The sequence below is a fragment of the Pelodiscus sinensis genome, chromosome 3 (assembly GCF_052426305.1).
Source record: "Pelodiscus sinensis isolate ZL-2025 chromosome 3, ASM5242630v1, whole genome shotgun sequence".
NCBI lineage: Eukaryota > Metazoa > Chordata > Testudines > Trionychidae > Pelodiscus > Pelodiscus sinensis.
The window spans coordinates 110,655,874-110,670,524 of record NC_143054.1 but is presented as its reverse complement, the minus strand read 5'-3'; the positions used below and the strand labels follow the sequence as shown (position 1 = coordinate 110,670,524).

Sequence of the window (14,651 nt, the reverse complement as noted above, 5' to 3'; positions counted from 1 at the left end):
TTAGCTTACTTTCTTTTATCAAGACTTCTCTCTGAACCTTTCTATGGAAAATCAGTTTGTTTCCTTTTTTTTCTCACAGGACCACTCTAAGAAAGTGGAAAGCAAAAAACAGGAATTACAAAGTCTGGAAGACCATGAAGAGAAACTGTGTTCTTTTAGTCATCCAGAGGATCGCCACATGCTACAAGGAAAGGTTGAAGACTGCTTTCAGCTCTTCCAGGAAGCCAGTCAAATAACTAGCCGAAGACAAGAGGCTCTCAGTCAGCTTGGGGTCTTTCTAGAGTTACATGCAGCTGCATCAAGTGTGCTCCATCACCTGAGACAGACAGTAGAGACCACTGGGAACATGGATAAGGTTAAATCAGAACTGTTGGAGAAAGAACTCAGGGATGTTGTTCAAGACATTAACAAATTAGCATCTTCTGCAATCAGTTTGGATGGAGCCCTTATGAAAGCCCAATATCATCTAAGACATGGAGGCTCTGAGCAGAGGACATCTTGTAGGGCTGTGGCTGATAATCTGTGCTTAGAACTAGAGTCAGTCCAAAATATGCTAGGAGCCAAGCAGAGCGAAGCAGAAGCACTTAAAGCCCTGCAGAAGTCTTTCATGGAACGCAAAGAACAATTGTTAAAGAGCATTGAAGATATTGAGGAAAGAGCTGACAAAGAAGGATTGAAGGAGCCAACACTTCAGGCACTACAGCAAAGGTGAAAACAAAAACTCAGGAAGCACTTGATTGTTGGTGCTTTTTATGTATGTATGGTTGTATTCCATAGTATGGGTTGTTTTAATGACTTAGAAAAAGCTATAATCATTTTATACTTTGGGCTAAATTCATGCCTGGGAGATCTAGGCCTTCTGGGGTAGAAAGTCTGCAAAGGAAAAGGTTGCATTGGTGCAAGTAACATATAATCTGTGAAGCCATCCAGCATAGTTCCAAAAGTGAATAGTCTGGTAGAGGAGAAGGCCTATCTGGAACACTTGACAGATGCTCTGTTTCAGCACATCCCTCAGGTCTCTTTCTCTGGAAAAGCAGATGGTGAAATCCCTGCAGCTGAAAGTTGCTTTATACGGAGAGACTCCATACTGTAAAGTGGCAATACAAGAACTGCTAGCCCTTTCTTGGGGCACATCCACCTCCATTAGCACAGATGCCGCAGATTGCATATGCACACGTTATCAGGGCATGCAGACAGCCTATTATCTGCAACATGTTGTCAGATTATAAAGGAGGCTGATGTTAAAGAATTTTATAATACCTTTTATATAATATTTCCAAGTACACTTTGTGTGGGAAGTGAGGAGAGGGGGCGTATGAATGTTTATAGAGACACAAAGGACTAGATTCTGATCTTAGTTTCAACAGCATCAATCCAGTGTATCTTTGTCTTCAGTAGTGTTGCTGCAGATTCACAGTTACATCTAAAGCCAAACATTGACTTTCAGACGTATTTTAGAAACAATTCCTCCCTTTCTTGCTCTTATTGCATTATCAGTGAAGCCACAGAGTAAATGTGTAGCCACTCTCTTAATTTGTAGATTAAAGATCTTTAACCAACTAGAGGATGAACTGAATTCTCATGAGCATGAACTGCAGTGGTTGATGGACAAAGCAAAACAAATGGCTCAGAAGGATATAACATTAGCGCCTGAAATTGATAAAGATATAAATTGCTTGGAAGCAACTTGGGAGGACACCAAAAAATTAATCCATGAAAAGTAAGTAAATTTTTTTATATAATTAAAAAGAGAGAAAAGGAGTGTATTTTTTGCCACATCAACACCAACACTCAATAATACAACCTAGCAATCATATACCGTTTAATATTTTAAACACACTCTATAAACATGATTTAATTAATATTAATCCATATTCATTATGTGCTCTTTTGTGCATTTATGAACTTAACCTGTCTCTTGAGAGATAAAAAAAACTCCATTAAGAGTACATAATTACTATGTAATTAGAATTTTCTTAATTCTTAATGCATGCTACCTCTGCAACATGCTAATCTTCTACTGGCTTGAAAACTCCTCCTGAGCTAATGTGTCCAATATGTAGCATGGCTGTGTAGGCAGTCAGCCCAATTCAAGATTTTTTCAAGTAAAATCATGACTCATGATATTGGTTAAATTATACTCAGTAACACATGTGGGGTCTTTCTGTCCATATAAGTATATTCTCTTGATATAGATTTATTTAATTTTATCCTTTTCTTAATTGCATTTGCATTCATTTGAAAAAAAAATTAATATTCTTCAATTTTTTTTGTTAGAACACTTGTTTTTTGTTGTTGAAGTAAGTGCATTTGTTGTTGTTGAAGTAAGTAGGCTCTTTCAAACATGACTTAGAGGGATATTATAGCATAGCTCTAGCTCCTTAGTACTGACAACCTTCAAATATTTATATACATGTTGGCACTTAGCCAGGCTATGTGTATTTCACTGTTATAGATTTCATCCTTTGCCATTCCCTTTATCACTGTCCCCACGGATGTTACGTTCACTCTAGCTTCCCAATAGTGATCTGGCAATGCAGTTCTGAAGAAAGAAGAGGAGGAGGAAGACTATATTTACCAGACTTTTATTCCAGTTCTGTCAAAGTCACTACCTGCTCCTCATCTTTATGTGCTTCAAAGATGTGGATAAGGCAGCAGCAACTCAATTTGAATGGGGGGGGGAGGGAATGGGAGGCAGGGAGAGATGAATAGTGAGACCCAAGAACACAAAGCATTGTACTAAACCTGAGGAGTGGGAGGAAGCTGCGTGTCAGGGGAAGGTGGGATGGCTGCTCAACCTGAGGAGTGGGAAGAGTCAAAGACAGTGGAGGAGGTTGGGGTGTCAGTGGGGGAGGGTGGGTGCTCTCTGTGAGGAGAGGGGATAGTTACAAAGACTTGGGGTCCTTGGAGGGGGCGGCCAGCTCCAACTGGGAGGGAGGGTTCTGGAGCTTTGCCTCTCTCTCTCTCTCTCTCTTGCCAGAGACAGCTGCTCCCAGTCGTCCTAGTTCCTGGCTGGTCCTGCTGCAACAGCCTGACTGGGTCCTACTCTCAGCTCTACTGCCAGCAGCCATGGAGCCCCACCCAGCCTCAGTATACACAACAACTCTCTTTAGAATGGCATGCAGTGATCAAAATATAGATCTGAACCCAAAGTATTCCCATTGTGGGGGCACTAGTCCCAATGCTTCCTCCCCCAATTCTTCCAGTCGTGACTATTTTACTGACAGAGGCCAGGCATCAGCACAGAGCAAGTGAACATACCATACATATATAAAGCCCTGACTACAGGTTCAATAATAATTATAACAGCATGCACATATTCAAAGCCATGAATAGACAATATTTAACTAATTCACATAATCAAAGCTCGACAAATCCATTTATCTACTCGCCCGTGGTGAGTAGATTTCATCCAGTCACCCCATTCACCGGCGGTGTGCGCACGCGCAGCGTGGGTCTGGTGCATGCGTAGTGCGGGGCTGGCGAGTGGATTTTGCTGCGGTTTGTCGAGCCCTGAATATAATATTCCTTCATGGAAGTATATTTATCCCTGTTTTACATATGGGGAAATTGAGTCAGAACAGCAACATGCCCTAGCCCAGGATACACAACACAGCAAGTCAGTGGTAGAGCTAAGAATAAAATATGCCATTTCCAGAGTTTATGTAACTATATAGGGTTATTTAGCTTCCTTGAACTCATTCAACTTCAGCACCATGGAAAAAAATGTGGTGGCTAATGTGCTAGACAGGGACTGGGGAGATGTGACTTGAATTTTCTGTTGTATCAGACTTCCTTTATAATATTAGGAAGTCATTTAGTCACTGAGTGCCTGAGCTTCCCACCTGTGCAATGGGGATAATAGCACTTCCCTATCTCACAGGAGTGTTCAGGATGAATACAATAAAGATTATGAGTTGCTCAGCTACGATGGTAATGAAAACCATACAAGTATCTGAAAGTCCATTGCAATAGGGAGTCTTTTCTGACCTGAAGAAATGTAATTTTAACTCTTGGGCTGCATCTAGACTGGCATGATTTTGCGCAAATACTTTTAACTGAAAAGTTTTCCCGTTAAAAGTATTTGCGCAAGAGAGCGTCTATACTGGCATGTGCCTTTGCGCAAAAGATTTGCTTTTGCGCAAAAGCATCCGTGCCAGTGTAGACGCTCTCTTGCACAAGAAAGCTCCGATGGCCATTTTAGCCATCGGGCTTTCTAGCTCAAGAAATTAACTTGGCTGTCTATACTGGCCCTCCTGCGCAAGAATACTTGCGCAAGAGGGCTTATCCCTGAGCGGGAGCGTTAGAGTATTTGCGCAAGAACCACTGATTTTGTACAGTACAAAGTCAGTGTTCTTGCGCAAATACTCGTGACCAGTGTAGACAGGCGGCAAGATTTTGCGCAAAAGCAGCTGCTTTTGCGCAAAATCTTGCCAGTCTAGACGCAGCCTTGATTTTTATCTGATGTGATTGTTTTCCTCTATACCAGTGGGATCTCGCTGTGCATGATTATTTCACAGGTATGCTTCTGAAGAGGAGGAGAACTCAGAAGTGACCATCTTTCACACTTGGCCAGCTTTGGCTTTCACATTCCTTTTGTCAATGGAACACTGTTTATAACAAAGTAAATTATATACAGGAAATTTGGGCTTCCTGTTCTGTCTGACTCCTCCTCTGGAAGAACTTGAATTGATTGAAAACTACTGTTGAATCTGAAGATCCCTGTCTAGGCAGGGAAATAAAAAACATACACACACACACATAAGATCTGGCTCCAACAGGAAACTGTTCCCATTTCCAAGTGAATGGTCTCAAGCCAAGAGGATTTCAATGGTATTTTAAAATTAAGAAAGGAAATATTTTGACTGAAATTTCAGTGAGTCCAGACACATTTCCCTCTTCTTCAGCCTTCATTTCTACTTTTTTCTTTTAACCAAGAAGGTTGAAATCCTAAACAGAATTCAATTTAGTTGATAGTAAAGGTGGAAATTGCACTATTGGAAGCCAGCTAAATCTCACTGTTATTTCAAACAGCATAGTCCAGGAAGTAAATCACTGGATTGAAAATCAAGTAACCTGGCTTGTACTACCAGCTCTGACCTTCTGTGTAGCCTTTGCACAGATACCCCACCTGTACAATGGGAGTTAGGGCCCCTTTCCTTCTAAAGTGCTTTGAGATTGATGAATCAAGAGTGGTTTATAAGTGATAAGAATGAGTGAGTACATAACCACACAGATCATGCTGCTTTAACATTCTAGCCTGATTCCTCTGGCCCACTACACGGAAGTTCTCCCTGTGTTACATCCCCTGGCTTCACAGATGTCAGAATGAACATCATTCTTTCAACACAGCAATTTTTCATTACAGACAGGAACAGTGCTGTGTCCTCATTGATTTGATGAAAGACTATCAGGGTTTGAAATCAGCAGTAACAAAAGTGATAGAGAATGCTGACCATGTGACTATGACCAAATCCAGTTTAAAGGATCAGGAGGATATCAGAAGGGCTTTATCAAAGGTAATTAAAATATTTTCATTTAAAAAATAACTGAATGGATCTTTGGTTTAATCAAATTTGCTGAATTATTTTGTTTTATATTTGAAGAGAGGCTTGTCTGACCCTTGTTAGAAGTTCTTTGCATTACTGGGTGCCAAATCATCTCCTGCTGAAATCAGTGGTAAATCTCCTTTGACACACTGCACATTTTGCAGGAAAACCTGTCAATTTGCATGCCTCTGCATTTCTGGTATTTTAAGTATATTGTACATTCCATTAGTAGTTTTAAAGGTACATTTGTATACAAGGAGAAGCTGTGCGTAATTAGTGAAGTTGGATATGCTATTCAAAGGCACGGAGGAAGAAGATGCCTGTTAACATGTTTGTAATGATTTGCCTTAATAACCTCTTAGCTAATTTTTGTTCAGCTGAAAACAGAATGAAAGGACAAGCTGATAACTGAACTTTGGTCTCTTCCATGACAATGTAAGGCATTGATATTACATTTCCCAATTCTGCTTGCCTGAGCTCAATCTTGAGAGTAAGCTCTGTAGTAAACTTCCCCCATTGATTAGAAAGCGTTAATTTTGATTGAAAAACCTGTAATGGGCATATTGCAAGACTCTCGTTAATATCAGCAGTCAGAACCATAAAACACATAGTACTAAAACACACCTCTTTGTGAGCTATGTTTTATAAAAATCATAACATCTGGAATTATAATTCAGATTATCATTCTGTTGAAGCGAAGAGTTCTGAATTATAACAGTAAAAACTGTTACAGATAACATAGCTACCCCTGAATTATAAGGGTGCATCTACACTGCACTGTTATTTTAAGATAACTAGTATTATTTCAAAATAACTGTGAGCGTCTACAAAGACATTCCATAATTTTGAAATAATTGACAGCCTATTCCGAATTCTGTAAAACTCATTCTATGAGGAATAACGCCTATTCTAAAATAACTATTTTGAAATAAGGTGTGCATAGACGGTCCATTGCTGCTATTTTGAAATAGCCCCTCACCAGGGCCATTCTAACTTTTTCCTCCCCAGTGCTTCCTGGGGCTCTAAACAGAGATAGCACACCTGCATTAGGGAAGCCCTAACCTACGTCCACACTGCACGGCTATTTCAAAATAACTATTCCAGAATAGCTTATTTTGAAATAGCTGTTCAGTGTGGTTGTACACCAGCTGAAAAAACCTAAAAAACAACAAACGGTCCTGCAGCACCTTAACGACTAACAAAAAATGTATACGGTATCATGAGCTTTCATGGGCACAACCCACCTCTTCAGATGAATGGAGGAAGGGGTCTTGAGGTACAAATGAATAGTAGAAAAAGATGAGATGGGGAGGGAAAGGGAAGGAAAGAAAATCTTGTTAATTAGAGTGTCTGTGATAAATGAGGCTAACAAAGTGAACTGTAAGTGCTTGGTACTTAGCTTTTGATGTTATTAGGGTATTGAATGCAGAAGCCCATCCAGTTCATGTCGTTGTTCAAACCTTGATTAAAGGTGTCAGATTTACAAATGAAGGCGAGATCCATTAATGACTGCCTGGGCAAGTTAAAATGTTCCCCAACAGGTTTCTGTGGGTTACCATTTTGAATGTTTGATTTGTGTCCATTAACACTTTGTTGTAGAGACTGTCCAGTCTGGCCAACATACATGGCAAAGAAGCATTGCTGGCGCATGATCATGTATATCACATTAGTGGATATGCAGTTGTATGAGCCTCTGATGTGGTGGTGGCTTATTTGTTTAGGTCCTGTGATGATGTTTTTTGTATAGATGTGTGACTAGTCATCCTCTACTAGAGCCCCCAATTTAAACCCCTCCAGAACATCATTTACAATCTACAATCTATCCTGGAAAATGATCCCTCACTCTCACAGGCCTTGGGGGTGGGCCAATCCTCACCTAGGGTATGTCTACACTAGCTTGTTAGTTCGAGCTAGGTAGGGTAATTAGGGCAACCGGAGTTGTAAATGAAGCCCAGGATTTAAATATCCCAGGCTTCATTTGCATGTTCCCGGGCGCTGCCATTTTTAAATCCCCCTTAGTCCGAACTCCATGCCTGTAGCTACAGGCGACACGGAGTAGGTAGTTCAAATTAGAGATCCTAATTCGAACTACCATTACTCCTCATGGAATGAGGAGTAACGGTAGTTCGAATTAGGATTTCTAATGAGGCCTGTGAGAGTGAGGGATCATTTTCCAGGCTAGATTGTAGATTGTAAATGATGTTCTGGATGGGTTTAAATTGGGGGCTCTAGAGGATGACTAGTCACACATCTATACAAGAAACATCATTGTGGAATGAGGAGTAACGGTAGTTCGAATTAGAATCTCTGATTCAAACTACCTACTCTATGCCGCATGTAGCTGCGGGCACCGAGTTCGGATTAAGGGGGATTTAAAAATGGCGGTGCCTGGGAACATGCAAATGAAGCCCGGGATATTTAAATCCCGGGCTTCATTTGCAACTCCGGTTGCCCTAATTACCCTACCTAGCTCAAACTAATGAGCTAGTATAGACATACCTGTACAGACAACCCCCTAACTTAAATAAATTCTTTCCAGCAACCATGCAGCATTGCTCTAATCATACTCATCCAGGAACTCACCCATGCAATAAACTCCGGTGCCAACTCTGTCCACACATCTACATTCAACACCCAAATGACATCAAAAGCTCATTATCAGGCACTTACAGCCTACTCTGTTAGCTCCATTTAGAACTCTAATTGACAAGATTTTTTCCTTTCCCTTTCCCTTTCCCTCCCCATCCCCTCTTTTTCTGCTATTTATTTGTACCTTTGAACACTTGGCAGATGCTCTGTTCCAGCACATCCCTCAGGTCTCTTTCTCTGGAAAAGCAGATGGTGAATTCCCTCTAACTGAAAGTTGTTTTATCCTGAGATAAATATTAATTTTATTTCTGTACGGTTTATTTTGGTGTTGCTGTTAACATTTTGTAATGTAAGCACTATGAAAATGACCTATTGGCAACACTGGCCAGAAGAAAGTATGTAGCAGTTTGCAAGACCCCGCATATTCCCATACCAGTCTCCATCAATCCTCACTTGCTGCACATTCTGAATGCCCATATGTCTGAGGCTCTCAAAGCACTTTTCAAACATTAGTGAATTATGCTGTATGACTGTTATGTGTTACTGTTCTCCCCAATCTACAGATGGGAAAATGAAGGTTTGGAAAGTTTGTAAATTATCAGCCCAATGTCCTACAGCACCTTTTTTTAGAGTGGGAAAATGACTCAGATCTTGTTATTCACACTCATAGACTTTAGGGCCAGAAGGGGTCATCACAATCATCTACTTTGACCTTCTGCTCATCCCAGTCCACAGAACCTCATCATCCATTCCTGTAATAAGCCCAGAACCTCATATTGCCTAGCCACTCATGCACTTTAACTGTTAGAACATTCATTTCATATTCCACTTATTCTAAGAACTACAGATTGCCTGGTTATTAGTGATATCGACAACTGTTACCAAGGAATTAGAATGTAGCTATCAAACACATTCCATATGCTCAGTGAGTTTAGGTCTCTAGAGGTGGCTAAGGAGGTGGTTTATTTATTTATTTATTTATGACTGCATTAAACAAGCAAACATTTATGTTCACAGCATGAAGCTGTCAAGAGTGAGCTAAATGACAGACAAAAAGAGCTGGATGCCTTCACTAATAAAGGAAAACATTTGTTAGCAGAGCTGAAGAGAATTCATAACTGTGATCCCATGCTGATGAAAACAGATATGAACAGCACTGTGGACAAATGGCTGGATGTAAGAGCAATAAATTATGTTTTCCTTATAGAGTAAATTCAGTTTACAGACAGAGAATAGGTTGCAATGTATGTGCTTCTCTTAGGAACTGCAAATACTTTTTTTTTTTTAATTAAAGATGACTTCGGAATCTCAGAGGGCTAAGTCATGAGCATTTTGGAAATGGTTTATGCTCAGATAAATATATATCAGGTACACTTACTAGATTTAAAAAACAAATTTTATGAGGAACTGTATGTTTGAATGTAATTTACTATAAATTAAACCAGTTCACGCTTCTGTTTTTGTCTGAAGAATGTGTAAATTTTGGCTAGCCACTATGGCTATGTCTACACAGAAGCGTTATTTCAGAATAACTGATGTTATTCCAAAATAACATAGCCCAGATCTTACACATAAGCAGTTATTTTGACATACTATCGAAATAATGTTGGGCTGGAGGATTGGTTACTCTGACTCCTGTAACCCTCATTGTACGAGGAGTAAGGGAAGTCAAGGGAAGAGTGCTCTTTATTGAAAAGTTGAAATAAGCTGTTTTAACTTAAGCTGTGCAATTTGCATAGCTCAAGTTGCATAGCTTATTTCGAGTTTAGCCCTGCTGTGTAGACGTGTCCTAGGTGGCCCATAATATATTATAAAATGTAATATTTTAAGATTTAATATCTATAGAACTTTACTTGCAGATTTGTGTATTGTGAAATAGAGACATATCAGTTTTGAAAATTATAGTTTGCTGACTATTCCAAGTAAAAATATATTTTACAAGAACGGTCACTTTCCTTACCTGTTTATTCAGAACATTAGAATAACCTGAGTTGGTTTAGAAGAAAATTTGGTCCTGTGTCATCATTCCCCTCTTTATTTTAAACTTCTCATTGCAGTAGCAGTTGAGTTATAAAATATTCATATTTCAAATCTGGTTTGAAATCCTTCAGAAGATCTTAGTAAATTCCCAAACATGCATGATGAACTGCTCCCTACTTACGTTCAGATTACTTGCAATCCTTATGACTTCGGAAAACTGCAGCCTGTTTTGCTGAGATTGCTAAGTCATTTGAGGTTCAAGCAAAGGTATGATGCCTATTTGGATGGTAAAAATGGAAGCTGGAAAGGCAAGCGTGTGTGTAGGGGAAGTGTATGCAGAGACTTATTCTAAGAGAAGGTTCGTGTTTGGTTTGAATCTTATTTTGGACCCATTTCACCCATAACTATTAATTAACTACTTTTGAGGCATCAAAATTGTCGGTGGGGTGATTTTCAATATTGGGTGGAATTCTAGCAATATAGCACATTTTAAAGTCAATGGAAATTTATTCAGCTAATTCCACTTGCAACTCTTTCCTCTGGCAAAGTGTACACATTCATAGGCACTGGAATGTTCTGATTTATATCAACTTTACAATATATGAATCTAAAACGCAGACAATAAAGTCTCCCTATTCTAAATGGTGTTTCTGTTTGTAAAATTTCAAGACTTGGCGTTAGCTTTTCCAGGTGTTTCTGAGCTACTTTTTTTTGCAACTGGTTCAAATGGAAAGAAATATGAAATTTATTATAAGGGATATTGATGTCTCTACCTCTCGAACAGGTATCAGAGAGGACCGAAGACAATATAGAAAAATTGAGTGTAAGCATGTCTCTATGGGATGAGGTGCTCGCCACAGGAGATGAAATTGACACATGGTGCAGTAATGCCATCTCTCAGTTGAATGAAGGCATCAGCAACCTGAGCAGCAGCCAGAAAATGGAGACCTTTTTGAAGGAATTTCAGGTGTTTACCAAGAAAATGATACAAATGATTGAAATGCATTTATCAGCTGGTTTAAATCAGCATAGCTCAATGCAACAATGCTGGTATACATCAGCCGAGACTCCGTTCTTGTTTTTGTTTTTGTTCAGCTTGCTATCACCAAACATAGCAACCCACTATGGAGAATGTAAATATCTAATAGACACATCCCACCATCTTTTTTAGACTGTTTCTTTCTGTCTATTAATACTGAAGTATCTGGGCATTAAACTGCATTTAATCTGTTGTAACCCCACCTCTTTTTATGAGGCTTATCAAAAATTAAGGATGGGATTTTGAGATAGTCAGGATGGGCTGTATTCTAGTCCCAATGGTTATGGGAATTTTACCATTAACTTCAGTGGGAATAGAGTTATGCCAATGCAGAGCACTTTGAAAAATCCCCATTTAAAATGCGGGTGCTCCTGTAGATACAATAAAGTTGATGTTGTGTGCTGAAGAGTAAGTTAGTGGGCATGATCTGCATTCAGAAGTTATACCAGTTTCAATTAGTGTGTTCAGAAACTAATTCAGTAAAATAAGAGCAAGCTTACTTGTGTGGACACTCTTGTATTGGCTCTCCCCTGTCCCCGCCAGCCTTCTGCACACCAAGGAGACTGTGCTGGGGGGAACCGGCTTTTCAGCAAGCTTCCCCAAGCACTGACTCCCCCTTGCTACCTCTGATACAGAGGCAGAAGTGAGGGGAGCGAGTAGTCAAACCTAGGGTTATTGGGTAGACGATTACTCGACTAGTTGTTTACATCCCTATGCTGAAATTCAAGAGTACTTTATTTCTTTTACACCTTGCATTAAAAATAATTACAGAAGATTCACAGTCATTAATAATATGTTAATGCATTACTTCTACTATTTGCCTAGAATGAGTTGTTGAGTAAGTATTGATTAATACATTAGACTAGAGAGTCACAGATTCTATTATGTGTAGTATTGGTGCTATGTGACTTTGGTGGTCCATAATTTCACTTCCCAATAATTTTCTAAGAAGTTGGAATATGAGCCAGTAGTTTTAGATGCTAACTCCTAGAAAAGTGAAGCTTTTACGTAGCCATGGTTCTGTGCTCTCTTGCTATGGGCGTTATATGAGAATAATGTTGTCAAAAATATACAGCAGAGCCATTGAAGAATGTGCTTCTTCCACTTCCTCTGAAATTAATGAAAAAAATAGTGATCATCAGTGAAACAGATGAGTTTTCATTAGTAATACAGGTAAATAGTTATGAAATGCTTCAAAGGGAACATATTTCCTTTGATTAAACTAAAACTATGTTCCATTGTGTCCAATTCTCATTAGGACCAGCCAAAAAATTGATGCTAAACAGGCTGGTTTTGTATGAAACCAGACTATGCCCAGACCTCACATGTGCAAGAGATAGACAGCACTCAAGGACTGTACAGGAGTTAAACACAGTCTTTACAATCAGGGAACGCAAGGATTCTTCACAGCTAGAATTTTCTGTATTGGTTTCTGCCAAGATGTGAGGAGGGGTCAGGACAGTAACCCATTCATCCCCTCTATCCTTCTCTGTCTTGACTAGCAATAGAGGAGGCTCAGCTCAGAGAGAAAACACACACTGCATCTACTTTGCAAATGCAGCAGCATTTGCATATCTTAGGAGCTCTGGAAAGTTTTGTGGCTCCCTGATGCACAATACCTCCTGGAATTTCTCCTGGGGTGATTCTGTAGCACTTTAATGCTACAATTTAGCCCTTAATGTGCCTCTTCTAATCAATTAGATCTGTGTTAATTTAATATTTCATGCTTTTGCAGGAAATAAAATGTTCCTCCAGAATTTTCATTGACATTTATACAGTAAACTGGCACATCAGTGAATAAAAGGCAGCAGGACTACTTCAAGATTTACTTCTGAATGTAACTTTTTTTCAGAGAGCGCAGTTCTCTGTAATATAAAACAGAGGGTTGTGTACATTATACTCTGAATTCCAGTAAGTGGAACTTAATGACCATAGTAAATTTTTCCAGTCTCATAAACAAAGGCATTCCTATTTTTAGTGAGCCACTTTTCAGAGACTCAAGCTGTTAAACATTTTAAACTCTAAAATGGGCTGTGTGTGTGTGTGTGTGTGTGTGTGTGTGTGTGTGTGTGTGTGTGTGTTTAGCGGAGAAGAAAATGTCTGAACTTAATATATAAAAGAAGTGTTTTTGTCAGACTACAAAACCAAGGGATAATAATATTTAATTTAGTTTGAGTAGCTTAATTCTTTCTTTCTTTCTTTCTTTCTTTCTTTCTTTCTTTCTTTCTTTCTTTCTTTCTTTCTTTCTTTCTTTCTTTCTTTCTTTCTTTCTTTCTTTCTTTCTTTCTTTCTTTCTTTCTTTCTTTCTTTCTTTCTTTCTTTCTCCTGTCTCAAGTTCCATCCAGCTCTTTAACTAAATAAAGTTTACTATATGCTGTTTTATAGTCTGAAGTTACGAATAAAGGGCAGAAGGTGGACCAGCTTAGTTCAAAAGTTTCAGAGCTCAATGAACTGACCAATAGTCATGAGTCACCTGCAAATCTTCAGGTAAGATATAGCTGTCATTCATCACAATCTGTATTGTTCTGAAATTGTGCTCCTTCTTATTTGGGGGGAACATATTACACTTGCCTTTACTGTGATATTTTTTTTCCTATTGAGATTGAAAGTTCTCAATTAATTACTGATATTGTTTCTGAACAAGAATACTGTAGATTATAGAAACAACAAGGACACAGGGTTTGCAATTTTCTAAGTGCTTTACTACCATCTGAATGTAATAATGCCTTCTTATTTGAAAGTTAGTGTTATAATGGAACATAATTATGTTGGTCTACTTTACAAAACTGCACACTAGATTAGAATAAGTGCATAAAACTAATTATTATTAGAAATTGGCCAAAACAGGAACCTCAAATCCCCATTCTTGCCATTTTGTTTATTTTCGGGGTCTAATTTGAATAAAGACTAATTTTGTTTAATGTCTCAGACATTTAATCTGCAGAGAGGGAGACTAGCTCTTTAATTTTCTCACATTTGGATATTCATTCAGTGTTAATTCTGACTCCACTGAAATAAATGGCAGAACTCCTACTGAGTTCCATGGAACCTATTTTCACCCTCAGTGTATGCCATTTTCATTTATTTCAAATATTTGTAGCAATGCAGCAAAGAGAAAAATAGGGGGGCACATCCTATTTTACGTCTTTTCCATTTATCATCTCATGTGAGCTGCCCACCAGTTGTAATACCAGAGCCAGAGTGATTCACTGTAGAGCTTTATTATGTAAAATTTTGGTTTTAGTTCCTAGAAGCAGATTTACGGCAAAAACTGGAACATGCCAAAGAAATGTCTGAGACAGCAAAAGAGACACTGGAAGATTTCTGCACTCAGAAGATGCAATTATTAAAGTTTATAGATCATATGACAGATTGGCTTACAGAAGTAGAAGAGACACTATTAAACTCTGCTTGTTATCAGGATCCTAAGTGCCTAAGTAAAGTGAAGGTAAAGTATTGCAGAAGATATACTTTCTAATGCATAGTGGCTCCTG

The 14,651-nt window shown here is 38.9% G+C and overlaps 1 protein-coding gene across 12 annotated transcripts in view; it reads left to right on the top strand.

Annotated features, from left to right (window-relative positions):
* The window catches only part of SYNE1 (spectrin repeat containing nuclear envelope protein 1), a 479,589-nt gene that overhangs the window by 198,107 nt on the left and 266,831 nt on the right, over positions 1 to 14,651 (top strand). For all 12 annotated transcript variants that reach the window (XM_075924462.2, XM_075924463.2, XM_075924461.2 and 9 more), the window contains 7 exons: positions 80 to 708; positions 1,541 to 1,720; positions 5,369 to 5,519; positions 9,156 to 9,314; positions 10,903 to 11,085; positions 13,543 to 13,644; positions 14,402 to 14,605. In XM_075924462.2, coding sequence (XP_075780577.2) covers positions 80 to 708; positions 1,541 to 1,720; positions 5,369 to 5,519; positions 9,156 to 9,314; positions 10,903 to 11,085; positions 13,543 to 13,644; positions 14,402 to 14,605 — 1,608 coding nt within the window. The remainder of the gene's footprint in view (positions 1 to 79; positions 709 to 1,540; positions 1,721 to 5,368; positions 5,520 to 9,155; positions 9,315 to 10,902; positions 11,086 to 13,542; positions 13,645 to 14,401; positions 14,606 to 14,651) is intronic.